Here is a 26,798-nt window from a genome sequence, read left to right on the forward strand (position 1 = left end):
TGGCGTATTTCCGGAATGTTTGTATGCTGCAATGAAGTGAAGCGGAAACGTAATAGTGTTTTGCTTGTCATTTATTTGATCATAATTACTTCGTTTTTTTTAAAGTGGAATTTAGAACTTGAAAAATCTATTATATATATACATACATATACACTACCAGTCAAAAGTTTTGACACACCCTCTCATTTAATGGTTTTTCTTTATTTTCATGACTATTTACATTGTAGATTCTCACTGAAGACATCAAAACTGTGAATGAATACATATGGAATTATGTAGTAAACAAAAAAGTGTGAAATAACTCTAGATATGTTTCATATTTTAGATTCCTCAAAGTAGCCACCCTTTGCTTTGTTGGCAGTGCTGCAAACCCTTGGCCTTCTCTCTATGAGCTTCATGATGAATCACCTGTGCCTTGTCAGGGTTCATTTGTGGAATTTCTTGCCTTCTTAATGGGGCTGGGACCATCAGTTGTGTTGTGCAGAAGTCAGGTTGGTACACAGCTGACAGCCCTTTTTTTTTTTTACAACTGTTGGAATTCATATTATGGCAAGAACCAATCAGCTAAGTAAAGAAAAACAACAGTCTATTATTACTTTAAGAACTGAAGGTCAGTCAGTCTGGAAACTGCAAAAACTTTGAATGTGTCCCCAAGTGCAGTTGCGAAAACCATCAAGCGCTACGATGAAACTGGCTCACATGAGGACCGCCCCAGGAAAGGAAGACCAAGAATCACCTCTGCTGCTGAGGATAAGTTCATTCGAGTCACCAGCCTCAGAAATCACAGGTTAACTGTTCAGAGGAGACTGCGCGAATCAGGCCTTTATGGTCAGATAGCTGCTAAAAAAACACTACTAAGGAAAAGCAACAAGCAAAAGAGATTTGTTTGGGCCAAGAAACACAAGAAATGAACATTAGACCAGTGGAAATCTGTGCTTTGGTCTGATGAGTCCATATTTTAAATCTTTGGTTCCACCCGCCGTGTCTTTGTGCTTTGCTTTGCTGGTGACACTGTTGGGGATTTATTCAAAATTGAAGGCACACTGAACCAGCATGGCTACCACAGCATCCTGCAGCGACATGCCAAACCGGATGGGATGCATTTAGTTGGACCATCATTTATTTTTCAACAGGACAGTGACCCCAAACACACCTCCAGGCTGTGTAAGGGCTGTTTGACCAAGAAGGAGAGTGATGGAGTGCTGCGCCAGATGACCTGGCCTCCACAGTCACCGGACCTAAACCCAATCGAGAGGGTTTGGGATGAGATGGACCGCAGAGTGAAGGCAAAAGGGCCAACAAGTGCTCAGCATCTGGTGCTCAGCTGGGAACTCCTTCAAGATTGTTGGAAAACCATTTCAGGCGACTACCTCACGAAGCTCATCGAGAGAATGCCAAGAGTGTGCGAAGCAGTAATCAAAGCAAAGGGTGGCTATTTTGAAGAATCTAAAATATAAAACATGTTTTCAGTTATTTCACACTTTTTTGTTTACTACGTAATTCCATATGTGTTTATTCATAGTTTTGATGTCTGGTTTATGATAGGCCAATATTCAGCCAAAAGACAGCTATTTGAAAATCTAAAATCTGAGGGTGCAAAAAATCTAAAATATTGAGAAAATCACCTTTAAAGTTGTCCAAATGAAGTTCTTAGTAATGCATATTACTATCAAAAAGTAAGATGTGATATATTTACAGTCGGAAATATACAAAAAAATAAAAAATAAAATCTACATGGAACATGATCTTTACGTAATATCCTAATAATTTTTGGCATAAATGAAAAATAGATAATTTTGACCCATACAATGTATCGTTGGCTATTGCAACAAACATACCCATGCTACTTACGACTGGTATATATATATATATGATTCTTGTTTAGTAATTAATCATCTATTTTATAGTACATATAGTAAATTGCATTCCACTCTGACTTTGTGTTATATAGCAGTCTAACTTGACATCAGTTTCACTGCTGTCGATTTTAAGATCAGTGAGTCTGCATTTTGATTTATTTATCAGATCAGGATTCCTGGCCCCCTCTATTACTGTATACATCATTTCATTTGAAGCATCTCACTGGATGATGTGGGTTTCTGGGCTAAATTTCTGATTTTCTTGTATGAGGCCCAAAAACCTGACAATAAAAATATTGTGGAGTATAGAAATATCAATTACATTTATATGAGTTGTCAAAGCCTGGAAATCACAGTATTGATAAAAAAAAAAAAAAAAAAAAAAAAGAGGGTAAATGCATGTGCAAGCTTGTTTAGCAATTATCAGCAAACGGCAATAGCCATTTTTGAATATGCAGATTATTTCTTTATTAAACTGATTACATTTTGTTTTCCAGATTCCAAATATACACTGGGCAATAACATCCAGGCAGCTTTTGAAAGGGGAAAAAAAAAGTTTCAACTGCTGTAAAATTTTAAAACATGAGTCACAATTGCTCCCTTGCAAAAGCAATAACAAAAGAGACCCATTATCACTATTTTTATTTTACAATCAAAAAAAAAAAAAAAAAAAAAAAAAAAAAAAAAGGCAGTTTTCTTTAGAGGGTGACATTTCTAAAAGTGAGGTGCTGAGCCCAGACATAACAGTCGATCATAGTAAGCAATAAAAAAAGAACAAAACAGTAACAAAACCAAAATACTGGTACAAAAGCGTTTCAACTCTCCTCTTCCATTAAAAACAATGAGTTCAGTCAGTTTTACTCTCAGCTTGTGCTGCGGCTCAATCAACATAAGATTAACTCAACACGTCTGCACACCCACTCACACAAATGAGCCATTAAGGACAACAAAGTAGCAGGAAGGTGGAGTGATGGGGTGAACGATGACACTGGGACATGATGATGGTGATGACAAGATGCTGTTCAGTTTGCATGCTGTGCAGTAGAGAAGCACAGCTTAAGTGTATATGGGTATGGGCCATCTGCAGAGAGAAACAGAAAAACAGGATAAGCACACATTTTTAACATTAAAACCACATGCACTCAGTGCTCAAGGCTGGACAATTTGTTGCTAAATGACATTATGATTTCACTGTGTGATGACATCATTATGCAATCATAACACAAAACTGCACAGAATTCACAATCAGATCACTCAAATCTCAGCAAAAAATGATTATGAACATGTTTTAAATGTTCATTTGGATTTGTTAGTAAAACTAAAAAAATAAAAAGGCCATTCTATAATTAGGGGTAAATTTAGAATTTAACAATGTGAAGAAAAAAGTTTTCCTTTTTCCCAAACAACCAAACATGACCTTACATATCTGCTTTGAAACTATATATACTGTATAAAGTGCTATATACATAAAGGTGATCTGTAGGAATATGTGCATAAAATACCATCTATGTTTGCTACTGTCCACCATGTTACCTTTACTGGGTAACACAGTTGACGGGTAACTTAGTTGACATTTTTAGTGTTTTGGGCCTATACTCAACAAGAAAGCCTAGAACTACTAAGCATATGGTATGTTTAGAAATATATTTTCATAAACAAAACATAAGTTTTAGTTAAATTGTCTTGTTGAGGTCATTGTCATGCCTAAATAGTAGAATGAGCAACTTTACAAAATCAGACAGCTGAATAGCAGGGTTGTATGTGATATGAACATAATTTTTGAACAAAAGATATGGCTCTTTTCAACATACTATAAAATTAAGCATTTGGGCTTTATATTGATGAAAATATATTAAAAATATACTTCACGGACATGAGACGTAGCCACAATTATAGAATGACCCATGATAATAAAATAAATATAAATAATATCATATATTTATTTTAAATACAACATTTAATTATTGAATATTTACACATTTTTGAACAATTACATTGTTTTTCTTATTAACTAGTAAATCTACACATTCTGAACAATTATATTTTAAGCAGTGTATTGGAAGTTAGTATGCTACACTTTTAGAAAAGTCTTAAATGCACAATGTGCGGTGTTAATTTAAAGGAATTTTCTGTATTGATTTTTTCACAGGTTTTTAACCTGAATTTAAAATTACACACTGCATTTTGTGTTTTCAGGTTACAAGTTAACAGATAATGTCCTTGCAGAAAATTACAGTTTTCCATATTTCTAGATATTTTTAACTGACCAGCAAGTGCAGGTACAAACTAATAATGTGTTTTTATTATAAATGAACAATTATTACTGAACAACTGCAACTAACAACTTAATTCACATGACGCGTGTACTGCTAAAAATTTTTGCTAGGTGCTTTTTGAAGAAAATGCTGCTAGGGTAGTCTGAACAGTTGATAAATCTAACAACAAAATTGCTAAGTTGGCAACACTGCATACATTGGGTGTTGGCCAAGTAAAAATGAAGCAACTGTTTAATTTTGTAAATTACAACTGTTCTGTAAAATAAAACACTAATATAATAATAATAATAAAACTAATAAAAGAAATAATATCTGACGTGATCACAAATTTAGTTTTCTTTTGTGGCTTATTGTGTTTGAATGGACAAATACACGCATAGCTGTCAAAATGTGAAGTATTCATGTAAGCACAGTAGGTTATGTTTTAAGTAAAATTAAACAGTTGACATGAATACCGGATACGTATCAGTATATTCATAGACTTCATGTGATTGATTCACATTGAAGATGCATACTTTGTACAGGCCAGCAGATAAACCCAGAATATAAACGCAATGCACTAAGTTTCACATTAAATGTTGTCCCGTAGAAAACCATTTTACAGATTTAGCATTTAGCGAATTGCGTTCGTATTTCCAGGCTTATCTGCTTGCCTACATAAAGTATGCACTATCAATAAGGTGTGTACAGAATTAGATCTTTTAATATCACTGTCTTAATACATCAAGGTATTTTAAGTGTCTTTCACATTAAACGCTTTATAATGTTGTGCTATTTTTAGTTATTGAAATATTTAGGCAGGTGCTTTATATAGATTGCAAAAGGCCAAAACTTGCATTGTGTTCACATATCTTTGTTTTATTCTTTTGAGGGGTGATGTGTGGCAATATTTGTGGATTGGAGAGAGATGGAAAATTGACAGGCTTGTGCTACAGTTCTATGGACGACCTCCACGTCTTCGAGTCAGTCACGTGACTGAAAACTATGAATTGGATCTGTGTATTCGGTCTTAAAGGGACATTTAAAAGCAGCTGTGTGTGTCATGAATGTTAATCAAACAACAAAAGACAGAGAAAAATCACTCAATGCTCTTGACTAAATAACTTTAGCATCTTTTATAAGAAACAATTCATATTTGACACATACAGTGAAAACTATGCAGTCTTGTACTTTTACACTTGATTATTTAATTTCTGTTGTTTTTCTTACTACATGTTAAATAAACCTGTATCTGAAAAAAAAAGTTTAATCAGTAACTTTGTTCTGTTGCATTTGTCCTATTTGGTTTTGTTCTCATTTTTAATTTAAAAAAAAAAAAAAAAAAAAAAACATAGAAAAACAATTATATCAAGACATGTCCACCTTTCTTCCAGTAAGAGTGGGCACGGCCATTTGTAAATTTTATGGGTTTGGCTTCTGGTCTCATGCACGTCCAGCTATTTTTAGCTGTACAAAACAGCTCGCTTTGCTGCTTGATACTGCAAATTATTGTGTATTACCATATTATTTTAATGTATCATCTTAATTATGAGCACACTAGCTTGTAGAGCAGAGTTTTACCATTTACTGTATGCTGTTATTCTTTTCGTTATTTTCCTATAGCAGATAATAAACCCAAAGTCTCAACCATAGGCTTATCTTTTAGTGAAATAAAATTTCTTAATCTGTGAATTAAGATTTTGGTCATATTGCCCACTCCTAGCACAGTTATTTATTTATTTTAATTTTACATTTGACTAAATTACTAGCTTTTCGTCAGCTGGCAAACCTCCAATTTTGGAAACCCTGATATAAATCAATTAATGCCAAAAATAACAAATCTAAAACACATGATGAGGTTACTTACTGGGGTTTTTCATCTGGTAATGGTTCATCATAGCAAGAGCTTCCATTGCGTCATTAACAGACTCCCACTCCAGAAGCCCTGACGAACTCCTCTCCGATGTGGAACCTATTCATTAAAGAAAAGAACCACTGGACACATTACAACAACAAAGGGGCACAGATGACATTACAAATTAATAGAGTGCACTTTAAATTAGTTCATGCGGAGTTAGGCTTTCTTTGCTGTGATTTACAATGCATCAGTTAAAGACGGCATTTTCCACATACCTTTAGCTGCAAAAAGTTTAACATTGGAAGGGCTCTTCACCCCAAGTTCTTCACAGATCTGAAAAGAGATGAAGGTCATAAGCGTAAACATCAAATAACAATGTGTCAAGAACAGGAAGGACTTCCTGTGATGTGAACTGACCCTGGTGAAGGTATCTGGTGATGCCTCAGGTGCTGCGTTGAAGAAGTGTAGGACGTTGCTGGGGTGCTGAATGCGGTTCTTTGCTGCCTGCTCTGGAGAAGTGAAACGGTTATTTCTGCTCCCGTGAAAGTCTTTAAAGCTGCTGGTCCCATCTTCCAGCTCATAGGACTGACCGGGCATGATGGCCTGCTGCTTAGACACACTGACACGAAGAAAAAAAAAACAACAGATCAAATAGTTGTCGTATAGCCAGGGCTGCAAGGTTTTCACAACAGAACCCGCCCAACTGCTATCAAAACTAGCCCAATCAGGCTTCAAGGGGGGGGGGTCTCCCCATTTAAACAAAAAAAAAAAAAAAAAAAAAAAAAGATCGCTTCCCCCGGTAAATTCGTGTTTTTAGGGGCTAAATATGACTTTATTGGGGTTGCTTCAACCCACAGACATCAAAAACAATCGGCGGCAACAGTGTTAAAGTAGCTCAATTCCGCAGAAATACTGCAGACTTGGCAACACTGCGTATAGTAGTATGCATATGTGTGATCGTGGACCACAAACCAATAATAAGTAGCATGGGTATATTTGCAGCAACAACCAACAATACACTGTATGGGTCAAAATTCTTTTATGGCAAAAATCATTAGGATATTAAGAAAAGATAAGGTTCCATTAAGATATTTTGTACATTTCCTACAGTATATATCTCAAAACTTACTTTTCGATTAGCAATATGCTTTACTAAGAACTTCATCTGGACAATTTTAAAGGCAATTTTTTCAATACTTCGACTTTTTTTTGCACCCTCAGATTCCAGATTTTCAAACTGTCGTATCTCAGCCAAACATTGTCCTATTCTAACAAACCACACATCAATTTTTATTCAGCTTTCAGATGATGTATAAAATGATGTATAAATCACTTATGACTTTTGTTTTTTTTTTGGTCCAGGGTCACATATATGAATTCATATTTAAAAAAAAACTTTCAACTTTTTTTTTTTTTTTTGCATTTTACTTCAACTTCCTTCAAATTCTTTTATCACGTCACATTAAAAAAAAAAAAAAAAAAAAAAAAAAAAATGCAGATAATTAGACAAAACTAAGTATTTTAACACTATAGAAGTATTTTTCATGCCTATAATGATTAAATATATGTAGAAAAACTGTCACAAGAATATTCAAAAAAATAAATCTAAAAATATTCTTTTTCTTTTACACAAAATAGCTAACGAATCGAGCACAATCAGGCTGCTTTTACAGCTAAATGAAGAAAAAAAAAAAAAAACTCCAATTGGAACGTACCACACATTGAGCTTCTGATTAAACAGGAAGTTGTTGTTGAGATGCGAGATGGCACGATCCACAGCATAGCAGTCTCCCATCTCCACCATTGCAGCTCCTGGCTTGCTCTTCATGAATTTCACCTTCATTTAAATAGGAAAAGTGTATTTCAGAAAAAGTTGTTTGCATGACAACATCCAAATTGCTTTCAGCTGTTCTACCTACCCGTTCCACATTTCCATACAGGCAGAAGATGTTGAAGACCCTGTCTGCATTTATTTTTGAAGGATCTAGGCCATAGACCATAATCACTGGCGAGTCTGCATGTGCGCCATATTCACCCGGCGGTGGAGGTGGGGGGCCGTACTGTCCGCCGTAACGCTGACTGGTCCCACCGCGCCTTGGACCACCCATGGGCGGCCCCATCCGTCGGCCTTCATAGGGTCCACCATAACTCTCATCTTGATATCCGTGATAACCACCTGAGAATATACAAAAGACAAACAGACCACGTTGGGGTGGGGGGGTGTGGGCAGGTAGGGGTAAACAAACATTTTTACACACCCTTCATTTTAGTTTTAAGATTTAACGTCAACACAGCACCATCTTGCTGCCACTGTGATAAATACACCCCAATTTGTTGTCGCTTTAACATTCACTCCCCTGTTTGCGAGCAAATGAGGCAAATGTGTTAACGCGTGTGCCCCGCAAGCCTTACCATACTCTGGAGGGTGGTCTCCCAGCAGAGCCGGCTGCCTCTGGCGCTTGTTGGGGTTGGCGTTCATATCTGAGAGGCGAGAGAAGGAAGAAGGCCAAGAAAGGAAAAGGGGAGGGGCCAAAAAGAGAGAGGGGGAGAGAGAGAAAGAGAGAGTGAAAGATGAGTTCGCTGAGAGGCGACAGGACAGGACACTGACTTTGTGAATGTTTAATGTGATTGGCATGAGCTTTAAGTTCAGCAGAGAAGGGGACACATAGGACATCAGAAAAAAGGGCCAATAATATTAGGGTGAATCTCACGAAAATGCGAGATACATTTCACCCCAAAACAAACAAACAAAAAAAAACTTGGACATTTGCATATGAAAATGAAACCAAATCTTTGAATTTTGTATAGTAACATTTTCATGACAAATCAAGCACATTTTGTCATTAAACTGTCATTATCAATGTCTGAACATTTTTATCCTTTTTAACATTACAGTATAAAAATACTGCAATGGGACTTAAAAATACTATGATAAAAATATTTTACAGTTCAAATTTTTACAGCAATATAAGTTTTTTTTGAATTACAGTAATGAAACATGTAATTGACCATTTACAATTTGTTTCTTCTGATTTCAGGGTGAAATGTCATGTCATGACAGGTTTCGTGAGACTGACCTATGAAACTTACACACCTGTCTATCACAGTTGGCTGGCTAATAAACATACAGGCTATCTTTTGGGGTGTGTACCAGCCCCGATCAAACTGGTGTGTTCGCCCGTGACAATGTAAGTATGTCATAAATTATGTTTGGGAGTGAGTGGGTGGGGGAGGACAGAATGTCTATTGCAGACACACACCTTGATTGCCCCCATTGCCATCAGCATCTGCACCTGTTCAGGTACACACAGTGCAAACATCAATCTCACGGACATTTCTGAACAATCACATAATAAGATTCTTACTCTATTCAGGGTCTTAAATATGTAGGGCACCAAGCCTTTATTCACGCTGCTTTTTACAAAAACACAACAAACTGAAAATGACAGTAGGCCTCTTCTCCTATACCCCTTTTACCACCAAAATGGTGCTGGTGAACGTGTTCAGCTGGGTCTCAAAACAGACTCTTGTTTTCACTGGCTGCATCACTTCAGGACGATGTGCCACAAAACACATCAAGTTCTTTACTTTCAAGTTATACTTACTAGTTGAAAATGCAGTTTTACATTTTAAGTACCGTACTGTTCCAAATATAAGACAACCCCCCAAGACTGCCCAAGATGAACCTTTTGGAAAAAGGCTTTTTAGAGACCAAATCTTGTTTTGCCCGAAATCCTAAAAACATTATCCAGTTATGTAATTTTTGGGTAGTTTTATTTTACACCAACATAACTACAAAGTTGCATGCTCGTATTTTCTTTTGAGCTTTATTTATAATGCGATAGGCAGCATGCGCCACCACTTTAGCCTTTGCAGTTTTTCCTGAGGTAACAGAGACTTTGTTGGGCTATATGTCAGTGTCATTATATATATTAGAATAACGACACTGAAGTATAGACAGACAACAACTTATCTGACCACAGATACTGAATCAGGACCATGTGTTTTTCAGACAGAATGGTGAGAGGTGCCATTTTTGAATTGTTTTCTATTGGCAGTGAGCGTTATGCGCGCTGTTTATGTGCCCTGGGCACCTCGCGTTTTAACAACTCTGAGCACCTGAAGTTGAAAAAAAAAAAGTCGAAAAGTGTACCATTGCTTAGAAAGTCCAGAGACTGCAGTGATGGAGGAGAAACTTTTGGTGTCTATCACGAGTTATCCAGAGCAGTATTTTTTTTTTTAAAGGTTTTTGCTAATATGACAGTTTACTTAACAGCCAAAACCAAAGATTTTGGAGTGCTTGCACTTTAATCCTTTGATTAGACTGACAGGACTGCTGATTTGATGGTTGCCTAGCAACATAAAAAAACTGCAATGCACTGCTCTTTTTTTAGAAGCAACCAAAGAAAGGCAGTGCAGTGCGCCTTGCATTTTCAGACCTAAAAAAAACGTGTTTAGTGTGGTCGGGGCCTTCTGCATCTGACAGAAGTGTAAACAGCTTTCATGCACAACTTTTAAAATAAAAGTCTCGCGTTAGAAAAAAAATAGTTGTTTCTTTGACCGCACATGCCACGACCCACTCAAAACTCTCTTGCGACCCACCAGTTGAGAGACACTGGGCTACGGCTTAATGCAGCACAATAAACAACAGTGGGTTTTACACATATTTGGCACCACCTATTGTTGCCAGTGTATTATTGACATTATTGACAAGACCGTTTCAAACTGGACACAATGTGAAAAAATGAGGCGAATCTGCGACAAACAGCGCTTTCACATTGAGCGCACAAAGATGCAACAATGGAACAATCAAGCTACATTTGCAAATTTGTGTGCTAATTAGCCTAATGTTTCCTGCCTAAAACCCACATTAAATCATCATCGATTGAGATCTAAAGTGGATTTTTATTCTATAAAAAATAAAGAGAAGCACATGCAAGTATCACTATTAAAGTATTACGAAGTATATTACACTTTTAATATAGCAAAACCACAGTTAATTTGTATTTGGGGTTTGTATTTTCTTTTTCATTTGTTTTGTTTTTATAAATGTCTTAATGGTTTGACGTTTTCTACTGTTTAAGAAAAAAAAAAATCCTGATCTGAAACAAATGATTCGCCTTACGGGCTCCAAAGTCCCAAACTGAATGAAATGATTCACGAATCCACACCCAAAAAAACGACCAGAACCAAATGATTCGCGTTTTTTAATGCTCTGAAGTCCCGATTTGAATGATGATTCGTGAAGATCATTTCATATCAGGACTCGGAGCACGGAGCGCCAAATCATTTTACTAGTTAGATCAGAACTTTGTGAATCATTACATCGGAACTTCAAATCGTGTACTGCAAATCATTTGATTTGAATCATTCAATTCACTTAATGATTCACATACCCATTACAATCTAAATCAAATGATTAACAATATGCTAAGTTCCAACCTAAGTGAAATGATTCACAAATGATTCCCAATACGCAAGCTGCTGGGAGCACTTCAAAACTGAATCATTTTGCGATGCAATGGTTAAACTCATTTGGAGTCTCGAAAAGCTCTGTTTCACCATCACTATGTGCTTTTTAAAATCATTACAAGTGATGTCAATTCAAAAATACACTGCTCTTTTAATTAGATCTGTTTTTTGCTAGTGAATCACTTAAAGTCATGAGTTTGAATCAATCGGAGTGGGTCCAACATAAATGACTCAATTGATTTGGTTCATCTGTTCCTGTTTTCGTGTCAGTACTACTATTGGCTTTGCTCGCTAGTTAAAAGAAGCGAAAAAGGTATTGTTTTTTGAATTGTGTAAATTCTGAGTGAGATGATATGTGCTTATTAAAAAAATTAAATACTTATTTCATAGATACAGTGTCTTTCAATAATTCAAGTACCTCTTCAGAAATATTGCTATTTTCAAGGGTTTTCCAGACCTTAAATTTCAAAAAGTCAAATTCATGTACTTAAAGCACTTTAAGCACTTTGTACGAACCCAGATGTATAGAAAAATGTTTCTCTCATTTTTTTTCATAAGTATAATGACAGGAGATATGATCACATGATTGACAGATCTAGAGTGAACGCGCTGACTCATTACACTTGCGCAAATGGAAGAAAACGAACAGTGCTCTACATAGGACAAAAAAATCCTTGCTCTTCTGCGCCGCAAATAATCGCGCCTGGTGTAAACAGCTCCATAGGGAACATTTGCAATTGTCGTGTTCAGTGTGAAAAGGCCTTAAAAGTCTAGACCCTGAAGGTGACCCCATTTTTTCAAATGTATTTCCAAAAAAAAAAAAAAAAAAAAAAAAAGTCTTATATTCAGAACAATACGGTAACTCAGTGACTGTATGTAATCCAAATCTTTGATCTAATCTTTGATGTAATGGCCAAAAGTTTAAATATATAACCAAAAAAAATTGAAGTAGTTGAGCAGAATGGCAAATGTAGAAATGTGATTTATTTTGTGCAATGTACTTTTGTTCTACATTAGGCAGACTGATTAGCTGTTTTAAAAGCTTTGACAATCACTACAACCAATGATTCAAAGCCCAAAGTATACTTTAACTTGGAAGCGAAAAATTAGAGTATGCATAAACCAACAAAATATACTTCAGTGGACAGCACGCACAAACACAGGCGATCGACATGTACACCGTAAAGTTTGTCAAGTATCAACACCATTTCCCATGGAAGCCCGTTTCTGCCACTGAATAAAAAATAAAAAAATAAAGTTATTGCGACATCTCACAATTCTGACTTTTTTCTCAGAACTGTGAGATATAAACTTACAATTCTGAGAAATAAAGGCGCAACTGAATGACATGAACTTGCAATTGCGAGTTATAAAGTCAGAATTCCAAGATATAAACTCGCAATTCTGTGAGCATATCAGTCTTTTTTCTCCTTAGAACTGGACTTTATAACTCACAATTGCAAGTTTATATTTCACAATTCTGAGAAAAAAAAAAATCACAATGCCAGATACAAAGTTGCAATTGTGAGAAAAAAGTCAGAACTGCGAGTTTATATCTCGCACTTCTTACTTCATTTCTCACAATTGTGAGTTTATATTCCCACAAATGTGAGCAAAAAAAAGTCAGAACTGTGAGATGTAAACTCGAAATTGCCAGAAAAAAATCTGAATACCTTTTTTACTTTTTATTCAGTGGCGGAAATAGGCTTCCATAATTTCCTTCCAGATGTTACAACCGATAAAAATGTCTTTGTACTCGTAAACACATCTGTCTACCGTTGCTGGTGTCTCCTATAAGTTGTTTTTCTTTCTCATCCACTTGTTTTCTTTTTTTGATATTGCGAAACAGTGTTGCCACCTTGTGAAGCAACAAATTTAAAGTTTTAGGTCCATATGAGAGCTTAACATAGAATACATGAGTTTAGAAAAGTTTTGTTACGCATATTACAACAGGAATTTACGCACACTCCAGCAAATGCATAAAAAAAAAACAAAGTACACTTTGGGCTTTAGTCGCTTTAGCTGTTAAGCGGTTGTTATAAGTGTAACCGCACAGAACAGGAACTAGCATCCTATTGGTGAAAAAAGGGGGTACTAAGAACGCAAAACATCTCTGGGGATCACAAGTATAATAGCGTTGCTCACAGAAGAACGACCCATCCCAGGAATACATTTTAATGCAGCTTGCTGAATTACATCAATTGGTGGCCCAATGAGGAAGACAACAAAAAAAGACAAAAACACTCAACTGGGGAGGAAAAGATCAAGTTAGTCAAACATTTGGTCATACACCCCCATGAAACATTAGACTATAAGCGCATCACTCCAAGACAACAGAAGCTTGGGATTACTTACAGTACAAACGCAAGGGTTGGGGGTTGAAGGATCGGGCAAGAAGAACATGCCGTAAATTAGCCAGCGCTGAGCGTCTTCATGGCATCCTCCTCCATATCGCACTTATGAACTTTCCACTTCTTTCCCCCACCAGTCCATTCCACTGATTTCCCAAGTACTTTTGCTTGTTTCAGGTGAGTTTCAATGCTCCACTGATGCCAGCATTCTCATTTCAATGCCTGTCTTCCCATGGTGGTTGAAAAGTTGGAGCAATTTAAGCCCAATTCAGATTGACTGGTACTTCCACTAGAGACACAAAGCCAACCTGCATCATACGGAAGGTGTTACACAGTAGTCAAATGACTGGAAAAAAAGGGAAAAAACGTCACATATTGACAGAAAGAGAGAGGAGGAATCGTGAAAGGGAAGGACTAGAGGAGGAGGACACATGTTGAGGGAAGAGAGCGTATCTGAAACACCAGCCTCCAGGGCAGAATGTCAGGCCTTAATTGAGTTAAAAAAAAAAAAAAAAAAAACTGTCTGCATGTCAGTGCGTCTGCTTGTCATGTTGTCTGCAGTGTCTTCGGTGTCTCGAGTGGTTTAGTGTCATCAGCTGTTGACGAGTGAAGAGTCAGGCATGACGATTTGTAGGTGTCGGGGTTTGTGATGTAACGACCGGCACGGCGAGAGAAAGACGAAGTAGCCCAGAAAAAGACAGACGGGTTCAGAGAAGGCTGTTTGTCTGTGGACGTCAGCAGTTTGCATTGTGTTGTGGTGTCACTTGAGGATGCGTGTCAAAAACATCCCTTGTTAGCAGTGAGGTTATGGTGGTGTGTCACAGTGGAGTGTGTCTTGTTCTTGACCCGTAAGAAACAACGGGAGAAAGTTGAATGGGTGTGGGAGCCATAACTACTTGCACCGACAACCCCAAATCCTTCAGTGTCTTCGTTGGCAGTGTCATTGCTGTTGGAGGTGATGAGTGCTAAATGTTGCGTGATCAGGTGTTTGTCAGGATGCCTTGCAGTTTCACGAGAGTAAAATGAGTGTTTGTCCTTCTGGAGAAATGATCTCGCAGGTATAGGAAGCAGTTGTGGTTTGATGACTGGTACAGTGTTGGAAGTCTGAGGCACTTGTGTCTTCAGTGAAATATAGGAAATATCCCCCAGTGTCCAGATGTACTGAGTGTTCTGTTGTTGCACTTGATATTCTGGAAAGTTCTGTGCTTTCGTATTGGTCTCTAAATGTACCGCATGAATGTGAGGAGCAAATGGCCAGTGAGCACCAAAGAACATTTTATTCAAAAGATCTGTGGTTTGTTGAACTGCAGTTAGTTCCACACCATTGGTGGCCACGAATTCCTTTAACCAAAATTATGAAATGCTAAAAGTCAACATGAAATCATAATTGTCCCCATTTACTTTTAATACATGTTACTCATTGTTTTGTGAACAACTAAACAGTGCATGTTAATCCAAAGGACAACATATCACAACTTGAAAACGACTTTCCGTTTTGAGTGACATCAAGCCTTATTGTTTTGTATACATATTAAAAAGTCTAATAATTTCTGAATAGACAAAATGTAGTTCCCCTCGATGTTTTACTAAAATGGGTTGTGAGCATAGTTTCATGTTGACCGTAAAATGTGTCAGGGTAAACCATGACCTGATAATCTGCCTCAATGGTGCACACCTAGTAAGCCACTTGCCCCTTACACTACTGGCATGTGACAGGCTTTGCTGGAAAAGGAAGCTTGTGAGATATCGGCAGGACAACATTCTGAGGAAGCCTTAGAAAGATCACGGGAGTAAGGCTTTTCCTCCCCTCAGAGAGCCACGAAAACATACACAACATGCGGTGTAGATGTTGGTATGCCTAACACTCAGCACAGGGGAGGTGAAACAGCGGATTCATTACTGCGGATCTAAGACGTCCCAATCCCACCCACTTATTTACCCCACAGTGGCAGTAAGGGCGCTGAGAAACGTCAGAGCAGATGTAGAGTAAACGGTACCTTGGCTGCTCAGGTTCGGATTGGTGTAGTCCCATGTGTCCTGGTCATTCTTGAACACATTAAGGCGTGTCGGCTAAGAGTAAAAGAAAAAAAAATTAATTAAAAATTAGTTTTCTGCCAGCTTGAGTCACAACATTTTGAGAATAAAGTCAAAATGTTTTGAGAATAAAACCGAAATTACGAGAATTAAAGTTATAACATATTATAGCCTATGCATGCAAACTGCCCCGATTGGGAGTATTACATAACTATGGCAGCATTTTAGTGCCACGTAAAAATTTTTTTTTTAAATCTAAAATGACAAGAATAAAGTCGAAATATTTTGAGAATAAAGTCAAAATGTTTAGAGAATAGTCAAAATTACGAGAATTAAATTGTAGCACTTAAAGTTATAATATTTTGAGAGTATAGCCTATGCATGCAAATTGCCCGGATTGGGAATATTAAATAACTATGGCAGCATTTTAGTGCCACGCTAAAATGTAAAAATCTAAAAATCACAAGATTAAAGTCGTAATATTTTGAGAATAAAGTAAAAATTATGAGAATAAAGTCAAAATGTTTGGAAAACAAAGCTGAAATGTTTTGAGAATAAATTCGTAATTTAGAGGATTAAATCATAGCAATTAAAGTTACAATATTTTGAGAGTATAGCCTGTGCATACAAATTGCCCGGATTGGGAGCGTTTTTTAGTGCTACGTTAAATTTTTTTTTTTAAATCTAAAATTACGAGATTAAAGTCATAACACTTTACGAATAAAGCCAAAGTGTTTCGAAAATAAAGCTGAAATGTTTCGAGAATTAAATCGTAGCAATTAAAGTTATAATATTTTGAGAGGATAGCCTGTGCAAATTGCCTGGATTGGGAGCACTGGGAGAAGTTGCCAGGCCACTGGAATTTATTTGAATATATGTGGGATTATTAGCAGAAATTGTACCACGTGTTATACTCACAGGGACTTCATTCTCAAAATATTTTGTCTTTAAAAGGCTACAAAATAAATGGCTTCTCTGAAACCACATTTTTAAGCCATTCAGAAAATGCATATAGATTATCAACAAAGGTCAATAATGACTGAATTACATGGAGTTCTCCCCCAGTGAATTTAGATGAACCTCACCTTGGCATACTCGATCTTTAGTGTGCAGCAGCCAGAGTATATATCAGCCCCATTGAGTGAGGCCTTGGCCCTTTGGGCACTCTGAACGGAATCAAATGTGTGAGGAATTAAAGAAATACAAAGGTAATCTCCTTCGCCATTACTAAAGAGGTTATTATTTAAAGCATTTTTGGAATGCAAAATGCTTCAAATTATTTGGCTCAAACAGAAACTTCCAATTTCAATGCGTGTAAGACATTCTTAGCCCACACATAAATGACAAAATGAAACAACCCTGACAAGAGCGCAATGACTAATAAACACAAATTACGGCTTGAAGTCTGAAGTAGTCTGAAGCAGTAAAGGATATTCCACCATGGCCTGGACACCATTCTTCCTAAAGATGACGATTCTTTGAACAGGACCACAGTTGTTGCAAATAGTATAGAGAACATCCTGTAGAACAATAAGAATATTAATGTGAAAAATCTAATCTGAATAATAAAAAGCATTAGCAATATTACACAGTGGAGGTGGGTATTACCGTGGTAATGGGATAAATGGGGTTCATGATTGTGAAAAGCAAAACATTATTAACACTTCGGGAATCATCTGGGTCACCCGGCCTGGATATCTTCTGACTGGTAGAGTAGTTTACAAACGCAGGGTGTCCGGCAATGTAAATCTGGTTGTCGTTGGCATAAGTAACAGCATTGCAAGACCCATTCATGTCCTCATATTCAACCAGGGCTTGGCGCTTCTTAGGCATGAGTACAACGTAACTGCAGAAAGACAGAGATATATAATCCACAATGCATTTCACAAAAGGCAAAATTAAGGACACAACCTACGGAGGAACAGCACAAGTTACCTGATGGTTCCAAACTCTTGCAGGGCTTCAACAATGTCTGCCTCCAAAACTCCATCCACTAAACCTCGGACATGCACCACAAGAGAGGGGAGGGTCTTATGTGGGTCAACATAGTCTTCCTATGAAATAAAGCATTATAGTGAAATCACCACATTAGTTTAGTGAACAGGCATAATTAAGTAGTCATTCAAAATTTCTGGAAAAAAAAAATCTAAATACAAATACGATTTGTGAGCAATACTCATTTTGTGCATGTTGTGTATTGTCCTTACTGTTTACAAATTGAGCATATTCTAAATGTGTATGTATTAATTATAATGTACGTTGTGCTAATGCACAACATTTTCCCACTCATTGCTATTAATAACGTTCATTATATGTGATTATGGTTACATGCAACATAATCCATTCATTCAGCAGGCTATCAAAACATATGCATAGCGTGGGAGAAAAAAACGGGCATTTCACACTAATAAATCAAAAATTAGCTACGTAAATATTTAAGTTATCATATTTGTGTTTTTGCGATGCTCTTGGTGCAAAAAAAAATACCAGCATGTTGTAGCTCAATTGTTTGGTTAGCTGGTTCGCTAACTACTGCTATTTCAGCCAGCTAGCTAACTAAAACGAAGTCATACGAAGTCCATGATAAAATAACTGATAGCGTGTAAGCAAAGATTTGTCTTACGGTCGCCATCCCCCCCTTCGTTTTCCGTTTTTTGGCGTTTTGTTGCTCTGCCGCCTTCGCTGTAGTAGCGGGCCGTCTGCGTCGCCATGTTGTCCCGTTACGATTCACGCGCATCAAAATGAAATGGACGAAAACTACAGAAAATGGGACAGGCGGGGGTGACGCCCTCTGGACAAGAACTCTCAATATTACTGGTGAACAGGAACTGTCAATCACCACTGTAGACCAATAAAAACAACGTGGAACTACGTTGAGATCCGTGATTGGACAATACAGTAGTCAGTCAAAACAGGTTCAGCTTCTATCAGCGAGTTGATACGGAAGCCCCACAGCGAAGCCCTAATGAAGTGTGTTGTAACATTTTAGTATGTTGTTGTCTTGATCACGACAAATTTTTCGTGATCCTACAAAACAGTAAGATGTTTTTTCAGACTTCATGAACATTTTCTAACGAAAACAGGCGTTCTAGTTTCACTAGAAATGTGTTTATTCATATATATATATATATATATATATATAACAATAATCAAGATTTATAAATAAATCAAATTGATAAATCAAAGACTATAATCAGTTTTTTTTAACTGCAACAATAACAAAAAAATGCTTCTCTACAAATTCTCCAGAAGACACTAACACAAAAGACACTTTCTTTGATATTCTACAAATTTGGTATACAAGGACTGTCAGTAAATAATTACAAAATAATTCATTGTTAAATTAATATATCAGCAAACATCAGGGCTACTAAATAAATAATTAGAGCCAGTGTCATAAACTTGTGAATCAAAGATTATAACCAATTTATTGAACTGCCAAAAAAACAAATAAATAAAAAAATAAAAACTCCAAAAGACACTAACCTTAATATTCTACAAATTTGGTATACAAGGACTTTTTCATGTTTATACTGTTAAGTAAAACACTCCCGCACAATGGCATTGGATGATCTAATGGTTACACTGTTGTTTTCAATATTGTGACACCATAAAACTCCATTACAGAAGCTACAGATGCACAGATTTTATCAAGTAACACCCCCACCCCCCTCCCCACACTTGATAAGCTGTAAATCTTTTTGACAGTGGAGGGCAGCAAAGAGCCAAAGTGTCAGAATATAATCTCAGCAAAACCTTTAGTTTATAACAAGGGTGTCCAATCTTTGGTCAGCATTCTGTTGTTTAGCTCCACCTTCCTCCAGTAGTTTTGTTCCAAAGTTTTTAGTGATCCTGAAGACCTTGGCTTGCTCAAGTGTGTTAGTACTGCAGTGATGACTTATTTTTGTGAGCGAACCAGGAAGATAGCGCCACCCTGGTTCCCTCAGCAATATCCCAATAGGATTTTTCCATTGGCTTTTGGATCATTGCAGAAAATAAGCTCTATGATCAACAAACGTTTAGGAATCTTACACGTTTGATTCATCATGATAACCTTAACAACTTGTGAAGCCTTAATACAATCGGCAGAAGTGTAATGTATAAACCACCCCATGGTCACATGACTTTTCCAACAAGTATTCTAAAAATTTGACTTTGAATAGTTTGCAAGAGCACTACTATTAACACACTGAGGCTGAACCTCTAAAGTCCCGTTTAGTTACTTGTTAGCAATAACGTTTTTCAAGACAAATAAAAGCTATAAGTCACAACGGGGTATTACTGATGTATTTAATAAGCCGCATAGCTTTAAATGTAAAACAATAATTAAAATAATTTTTAGTTTTTAAAACTACAGGTCCAGTATTTCTACTCCACTTCTATTCAGTTATGATTATTATTTTCCTGTGTTTATTTAAGTTATTTTATATATTCTCATCACTACAGTCAGGTCCACATATATATTTGGACACTGACACAATTTTCATAATTTCTGCTCTGTATGCCACTAGAATAGAATTAAAATGAAACAATCAAGATGAAATTGAAGTGCAGACTTTAAACTTTAATTCAAGGGACAAAATGCTTAGGAATTACAACCCATTTTCAAGGGGTCAAATGTAATTGGAAAAGTAAATATAATCATAAATAAAATATTCATTTTTTAATATTTTGCTAAGAATCCTTTGCAAGCGATGACTGCCTTGAGTCTGGAACTCATGGACATCACCAAAAACTGGGTTTCCTCCTTTGTGATGTTTTGTCAGGCCTTTACAGCTTTTGACTTCAGTTGTTGTTTGTTTGTGGGTATTTCTGCTTTTGGTTTTCTCTTCAGCAAGTGGAATGCATGCTCAATCAGGTTGAAATCAGGAAATTGACTTGGCCATTGCAGAATATTCCACGTTTTCACCTTCAAAAACTCTTGGGTTGCTTTTTCTGTATGTTTTGGATCTTCATCCATTTGTACTCTGAAGGGCCGCTTAATCAACTTTGCTGCAATTGGTTGAATCTAGAAGAATTCATCAGGCTGCTTCTGTCTTCTGACGCATCATCACTAAACACCAGTAACCCAGTGCCACTGGAAGCCATGCATGCTCATGCCATCACACTGCTCCACCACATTTCACAGATGATGTTGTATGCTCCGATCATGAGCTGTTCCAAGTCTGCCCTATACTTTTTTCTTTCTGTCATTCTGGTACAGGTTGATCTTAATTTCAGCCACCCAAAGAATGCTTTTTCCAAAAGTGGTCTAGCTTTTTTAGATGTTTTTGGGCAAACTGTAGACTGATTGTAGACTTTGACAGTGACATGCCTACCTCTTAGAGAGTGTTCTTTACTTGGCTGGATGCTGCGAAACGATTTTTCTTAACCATGGAGAGGATCATCCAGTCATCCACTGCTGTTGTCCTCTGTGAACGTTCAGGCCTTTTTATGTTGCTGAGCTCACCAGTGTTCTTTTTTTCTCAGAATGTACCAAACTGTTGATTTGGCCACTCCTAATGTTCCTGCTATCATTAATGTAATGTATAACATTAATGTGTGTTGGCAGTGTATGTACACCCTATAATACCCTATAATGATAAAAATCCATGCAGTGGTTTTTAATTAATCCATAAAAATAATATCCCCTTTTTCAAATCGAGTCAGTAGCCCCTTTCACACATACAGTCTTTACTGGTAAATTACCGGTAAATTACTGTTACGAGATCGTGTGTGAATAGGACCTTTTCAAAAATACCGGTAAATTTGTTCCGGCAATTTACCAATATGGGTAGTTGTAACATTCTCAGATGCCTGTTGGTGTGGCGTCACACCGACAGAGGCCACTTCCACGATAGTTGATTGACATGAGCGTTTTACCTCAGATCAACTGTAACAGTCTGACCTCCATTGTTTCGATGCCAGAGCAGGGATGTAAGTTAGACAATAATATCTCCGATTGAGCGATTGAGGTGTTGTGTTGCTGGATGTAATAATGAACATAGAGGTCGTCATTTACTCCCAACATCTAAGCCGCTGAAGATGCAGTGGATTACATTTGTTTGTGAAGGGAATGCGCCTCCCGATCTACATAAATGCATCTATGTTCGCGCAAATCATTCGTGATCCAGCTTCACTTACAGCAGAAGTGAGCATAAGGGTTTTTTAATGAATCTCTGCAATCACCTTTCCTAATAATGTGCTAGTTAGCACGTTTCGTGGCTAAACCCGCTAAATGCGGCTAAAGTAAACATGCTCCTCACTCCACAGAGAGAAGAGAGAGGCGGGGCTCATTTTGACAAGGTAAAAAGGGTGTTGCTTTACACTACCATTGAGAATTTTTAACCAAAGTATATTATAGACTTTTCATTAAGACCCCAGAGAATCATATCAACTTGTGGAAAATGGACATCTGGTGACCCCTTTAACCTTTTTTTTTTTTTTTTTTTTTTTTCAGTTTTGATGAGACTAAATTAAAGCTCAGAGTGTGGACTTTAAGCCCATATTCATTATATAACTGTAACTTGAATATCTTGTGGTCAACATCTAAAAAAATAAAAATATATATGGACCTAACTGCATATATCATCACTATTTCTTTGATTTGTTTTTTTCATAATACGTTTATATTCATATGGTATGAAAAAGATTAAAGTTTGGTCTGAAACAGTGGATACACACCCATTTCTGGCTAAATCCTATCAAATGATATAAATCTTATGAACTTTGATATACTAATCTCAGTAAACACACCTATCATTAAATTGATTAAACACATTGTGTAATACTCCAAGTGTAATTGATTATACTCCTGGTATGGAATTTATTTTTAATTAGGATTGAGATTATCAGCACCTTATTTTCTGCACTGAAATTCTCCCGCATGGAGCATAAAATGAATGAATTAGGTTGAAGCTGTTTATTAAAACTGATTTAATAAATATACACAGCACAACACCAAACTAATGTGTGAATATGCTGTTATTTATGGAGCATTAGTTTTTCTTCTTGAATACTTGATGGCAGAGTTTGTCCTGACAATGGATCTCCTAAAAAGAGAAAGAGGGAGATTCAAATGATTGCTGTATACACTGAAACATTTACTAAAAAACACTTAAAAAGTGGAACTGGGACAAAACGTTCCATTGTATTATCATTTGAACTTGAGTATGTAAAATGACCTTGGGGTGAGATGTAAATAGAATGGTACATTAATACAATAATAATAATTCAGGTACCATGATATAAAGTAACATAAGTGTAAACATTTATTTCTCCCTTCATTCACTCATTTATTGATTTGTCTGTTTCTTATTCTCATTCTTGTACAGCTAGCTTGAGGACATACCAAGTGAAGCAGATCTCCTTCAATCCATTGCTTCCAGCCACGGTTCTCCTTTTCTCCCTTTTGCACACACACCATTTTATCACCATCCCACGTCACCAGGGTCTGAAAACAAATATTAAAGTTTTTTGTCAATGTAAAATATTAGTGCTGTTGTATGGGACACCCCCACGCACATATGTGACCCCAAGCTGCACATTTAAGACATTAAGACACAATTATTATAGTTACATTTGAGCTAGAACCAGTTACATTTGAGCTAGAACCACTAGAACATTAAAGCAGCAAATACGTGACCTTGGAATATAAAACATGTCATAAGGGTCATTTTTTTTTTAAATTGAGATTTATACATCATCTAAAAGCTGAAAGATAAATAATCTTTCCACTGATGTATGGCTTGTTAGGATAGAACAATATTTGGCTGAGATACAACTATTTGAAAATCTGGAATCTGGGGGTGCAGATGAGAAAATCGCCTTTAAAGTTGTCCAAATTAAGTGCTTAGCAATGCATATTACTAATCAAAAATGAAGCTTTGATATATTTACAGTAGGAAATTTACAAACTCTTCATAGAACATGATCGTTACTTAATATCCCAATGATATTTGGCATAAAATAAAAATTGATAATTTTGTTGGTTATTGCTACAAATATACTAGTGCAACTTATAACTGTTTTTTTGCACTCAAAATGTTAATTAGGATGTATGTATTTGAATTGTATATGACATTTCCACTCAGTTGGATTACACATTTTTAATGTAAATGATAAACTTAATGTATATTATTAATAATTATTAATGCATATCTGTGAAACCAGAAAGGACTTCTGTACTCAAAAAAAAAAAAAAAAAAATCAATCAATCAAATCAAAATCAACGGATCAATTTTATTTAATTTAGGAACAATATTTTTAAAATACATTTATTCAGATTTTTTTTTCACAGTGCTTAGAATCAGCATAAATATGTTCAGTGTAAAATCAGTTCCATTTATTCAATTAAAAAGTATAGACATCTAATATATGCCTAGCTGTGGAACAAGCAATATTTATTTAGTTAAAATGCATGAGATTTAAAAAATATATATATAAACCTGTTCAGTGTTCTTTTTTTTTTTTTTTTTTTACATATAGAAATTCTACCTGCTCATTTTTGTCTGACTGGCAAATTTGCATAATCAGAGGCGTATTAGTTTTTGCTAAAACTGTGTAACTGTTTATTTAGGACACCAACCTTAACATTTCTGTTGTCCAGCCCTTTTGTGTACTCGTCAAACTCCTCCCCCATAGTGAAATTGACCTCATAGTTTCTGAAGGTGCTGAGAGTTTTGGTCTCAAATTTGTCTCCATTCTGCACAATGACCTTAGTCTGTTTGAGATGCACTGCAATCTTACGGGTGGCAAAGTCAATATCTGTAGGGGAGAAATAGAGTGATATATTAAAGCCTTGAAAAGGAAAGATCAGCACGATCCAAGTAGGAATGTGTGAAAGTAGTGAAAGGGAGCTTTGAAATCACTGGGGATGCTGAAGAAACGGCCATGTTTCGTCCTGTGATGCAACAGACTGACAAATGACCTCAAATATATTCATATGCGGGGACAAAGGTGGCCAAAGTGTTGAAGTTTGCTCATCTCACAACTTTATCAAAGTGACTGATAAGATACTCGGTATGAACTTTGACCCTGGAATAAATAATCTATTTATTTCTTATAAACAAGTAAAGATACTCAGTGTTTTTATTCCTTTATTTACATTGATTTAATAATTAACAATGATTTATGTGTTTGTTTTCCTCAGATTGTCTAAAATGCTATATGAAGTCTTGTCAGCATTTTTATGTCTATTAAGCACAACTGGTACATGCAGTAAAATTGCAAAATAAATTTTGCTCATGTTAGACTGAAATTTATGCAGCCCCCAGCAGCCCATGATGCATGAAACGTCTTACACAAAATATTCTGCACTACATCCTTTTTTTTTTTTTTTTACTTTTGAGACTTTGCGACAACTGCATTTTCACTTTCAAGTTTAAGGGTTTTATACTGTGATTTCTTACAGTTAATGTATATTTTATTTCAAGTAGTGCATTTTTCAGAGTACATACGTTTAACAGAAATAGACATAAAACGTCTGCCTCTATTACATCTTTAACCTATGATTTTGCAATTTAATTTATGCATTAAATGCATATTATGCATATTATTAACTCTGTCCTCAAAAAACAACATTCAAGAATCTGATCTGCATCTCTGGTGTGTAAATGCTCCTGCTGATAAAATAAGCATTCAGTAAAAGAAATCATACCTAAAGCCTTCATGACATCATCAAAGTTGTCATTGCTGACCATCTCCCACGTTCCATTGAAATCAGCCGGCATTGTGAAGCTGGATGTTGCGTGTCTGTGTGTGAGAAGAGTGTGTGATCAAATGAACCGTAGGGACAGAGTTCCTTTGATAAAACCCTTTATCTTCATTGAAAAAATGGGTGGGCTTTAGAAAGGGGATGTACTTGTGTCAGCTTTTAATACGGACCGAAAGAATGATACAGACAAGCTGTGCAGATTTTGCAGTTGTCATGACATTTTAAAGCTGTGACAGCAGTATCCCACACTTTGTTGTGTTATACTTCCTCATAACTATTTTAATCAGCAGTTTTCAAGTAATCTCGTAGAATTATTGTGCATTCGATTTCAAGCCAATTTCAACATTTCATTGGAACATTCCCAAATCAAAAGTTGAATACAAGCTTGTGGAGTTGGAATAACAACTGGTAGTGAACCAAAAGGGGGACTAAATAAAAACTACTTATTTATTTATTTACACCTTTTCACTCAAATCACTAAATGCTAGTAATATTATTTGCAATTAAATATTGGGTTAATCATGCAAAATATAAGCATTTCCATTACTTGCCTCAATATGTTTAAATTTTTACTTTTACATCTGTCAGTATTCATGTTCTCCAAGGCTGCATTATTATTTTTTTAAGTACAAATTAAATGACAGCAAAAATAGTTCAAAAACACAGTAGAAAAAGTAATGTGAAATATTTTTACATTACACTTTAAAATGTAAAGGAAAATATACCTAGCACATGTATATTTGTAGCAATAACCAAAAATACATTGTATCACTGGGTCAAAATGATCAATTTTCTTTTATGCCAAAAAATCATTAGGATACTAAGTAAAGATCATGTTCCATGATGATATTTTGTACATTTCTGACTGTTGATATATTGAAACTTAATTTTTCATTAGAAATATGCATTGCTAAGAACTTCATTTGGACAACTTTAAAGGTTATTTTCTTAATATTTAGATTATTTTGCAACCTCACATTCCAGATTGTATTGACTGTAGTTGTATCTTGGCCAAATATTGTCCCATCCTAACAAACCATACATCAATGGAAAGCTTATTTATTCAGCGTCTGCTGATGTATAAATTTACCCTTATTACTGGTTTTGTGGTTTTATGCTGATTTGCTGCTCATGAAACATTACTGATTATTATTAATGTTGACAGTTGTGCTGCATTTATTTTTAGTGGAAACATTTATCTTTTTTATTGTACTGTCACTTAGGATCAATTTAATGCATTCTTGCTGAATAAAGGTATTAATGTCTTTTGAAAAA

General features: G+C 36.0%; 2 protein-coding genes across 4 annotated transcripts; both read right to left on the minus strand.

The window, feature by feature from the left end:
• Positions 1-2,513: 2,513 nt before the first annotated feature.
• Positions 2,514-18,565, minus strand: hnrnpl2 (heterogeneous nuclear ribonucleoprotein L2). Of its 3 annotated transcripts, XM_051129343.1 has the most exons (14): positions 18,453-18,565; positions 17,765-17,883; positions 17,438-17,675; positions 17,262-17,349; positions 16,915-17,009; positions 15,793-15,865; positions 9,233-9,265; positions 8,385-8,453; positions 7,892-8,148; positions 7,688-7,809; positions 6,390-6,591; positions 6,248-6,305; positions 5,982-6,086; positions 2,514-2,940 (listed from the first exon to the last, which is right to left on the minus strand). In XM_051129343.1, exons 1-14 carry the CDS (start codon positions 18,459-18,461, stop codon positions 2,882-2,884), a joined length of 1,527 nt encoding a protein of 508 aa, XP_050985300.1. In that variant the 5' UTR covers positions 18,462-18,565; the 3' UTR covers positions 2,514-2,881. The 3 variants fall into 3 exon arrangements, with proteins under 3 accessions (XP_050985300.1, XP_050985299.1, XP_050985301.1); XM_051129342.1 differs by lacking the exons at positions 9,233-9,265; positions 18,453-18,565; XM_051129344.1 differs by lacking the exons at positions 8,385-8,453; positions 9,233-9,265; positions 18,453-18,565.
• Positions 18,566-22,715: 4,150 nt separating this feature from the next.
• Positions 22,716-25,624, minus strand: rbp2a (retinol binding protein 2a, cellular). The gene is made up of 4 exons (XM_051129602.1): positions 25,467-25,624; positions 24,396-24,574; positions 23,160-23,261; positions 22,716-22,860 (listed from the first exon to the last, which is right to left on the minus strand). Exons 1-4 carry the CDS (start codon positions 25,537-25,539, stop codon positions 22,807-22,809), a joined length of 408 nt encoding a protein of 135 aa, XP_050985559.1. The 5' UTR covers positions 25,540-25,624; the 3' UTR covers positions 22,716-22,806.
• Positions 25,625-26,798: the final 1,174 nt, after the last annotated feature.

The sequence above is a fragment of the Labeo rohita genome, chromosome 15 (genome assembly GCF_022985175.1).
Source record: "Labeo rohita strain BAU-BD-2019 chromosome 15, IGBB_LRoh.1.0, whole genome shotgun sequence".
NCBI classification, from domain to species: Eukaryota; Metazoa; Chordata; class Actinopteri; order Cypriniformes; family Cyprinidae; genus Labeo; species Labeo rohita.

Excerpts from the sequence above, each read along its gene's own strand:
- hnrnpl2 (XM_051129343.1), bottom strand. Across the intron at positions 15,866-16,914 it reads TAAAGATCGAGTATGCCAAG|CCGACACGCCTTAATGTGTT; the intron begins GTGAGGTTCATC and ends TTTTACTCTTAG. Across the intron at positions 6,592-7,687 it reads AATCAGAAGCTCAATGTGTG|TGTGTCTAAGCAGCAGGCCA; the intron begins GTACGTTCCAAT and ends TCTTCGTGTCAG.
- rbp2a (XM_051129602.1), bottom strand. The coding sequence starts at position 25,539 with ATGCCGGCTGATTTCAATGGAACGTGGGAGATGGTCAGCAATGACAAC. Across the intron at positions 24,575-25,466 it reads TGATGTCATGAAGGCTTTAG|ATATTGACTTTGCCACCCGT; the intron begins GTATGATTTCTT and ends TCTCCCCTACAG. Across the intron at positions 23,262-24,395 it reads TGGACAACAGAAATGTTAAG|ACCCTGGTGACGTGGGATGG; the intron begins GTTGGTGTCCTA and ends ATTTGTTTTCAG.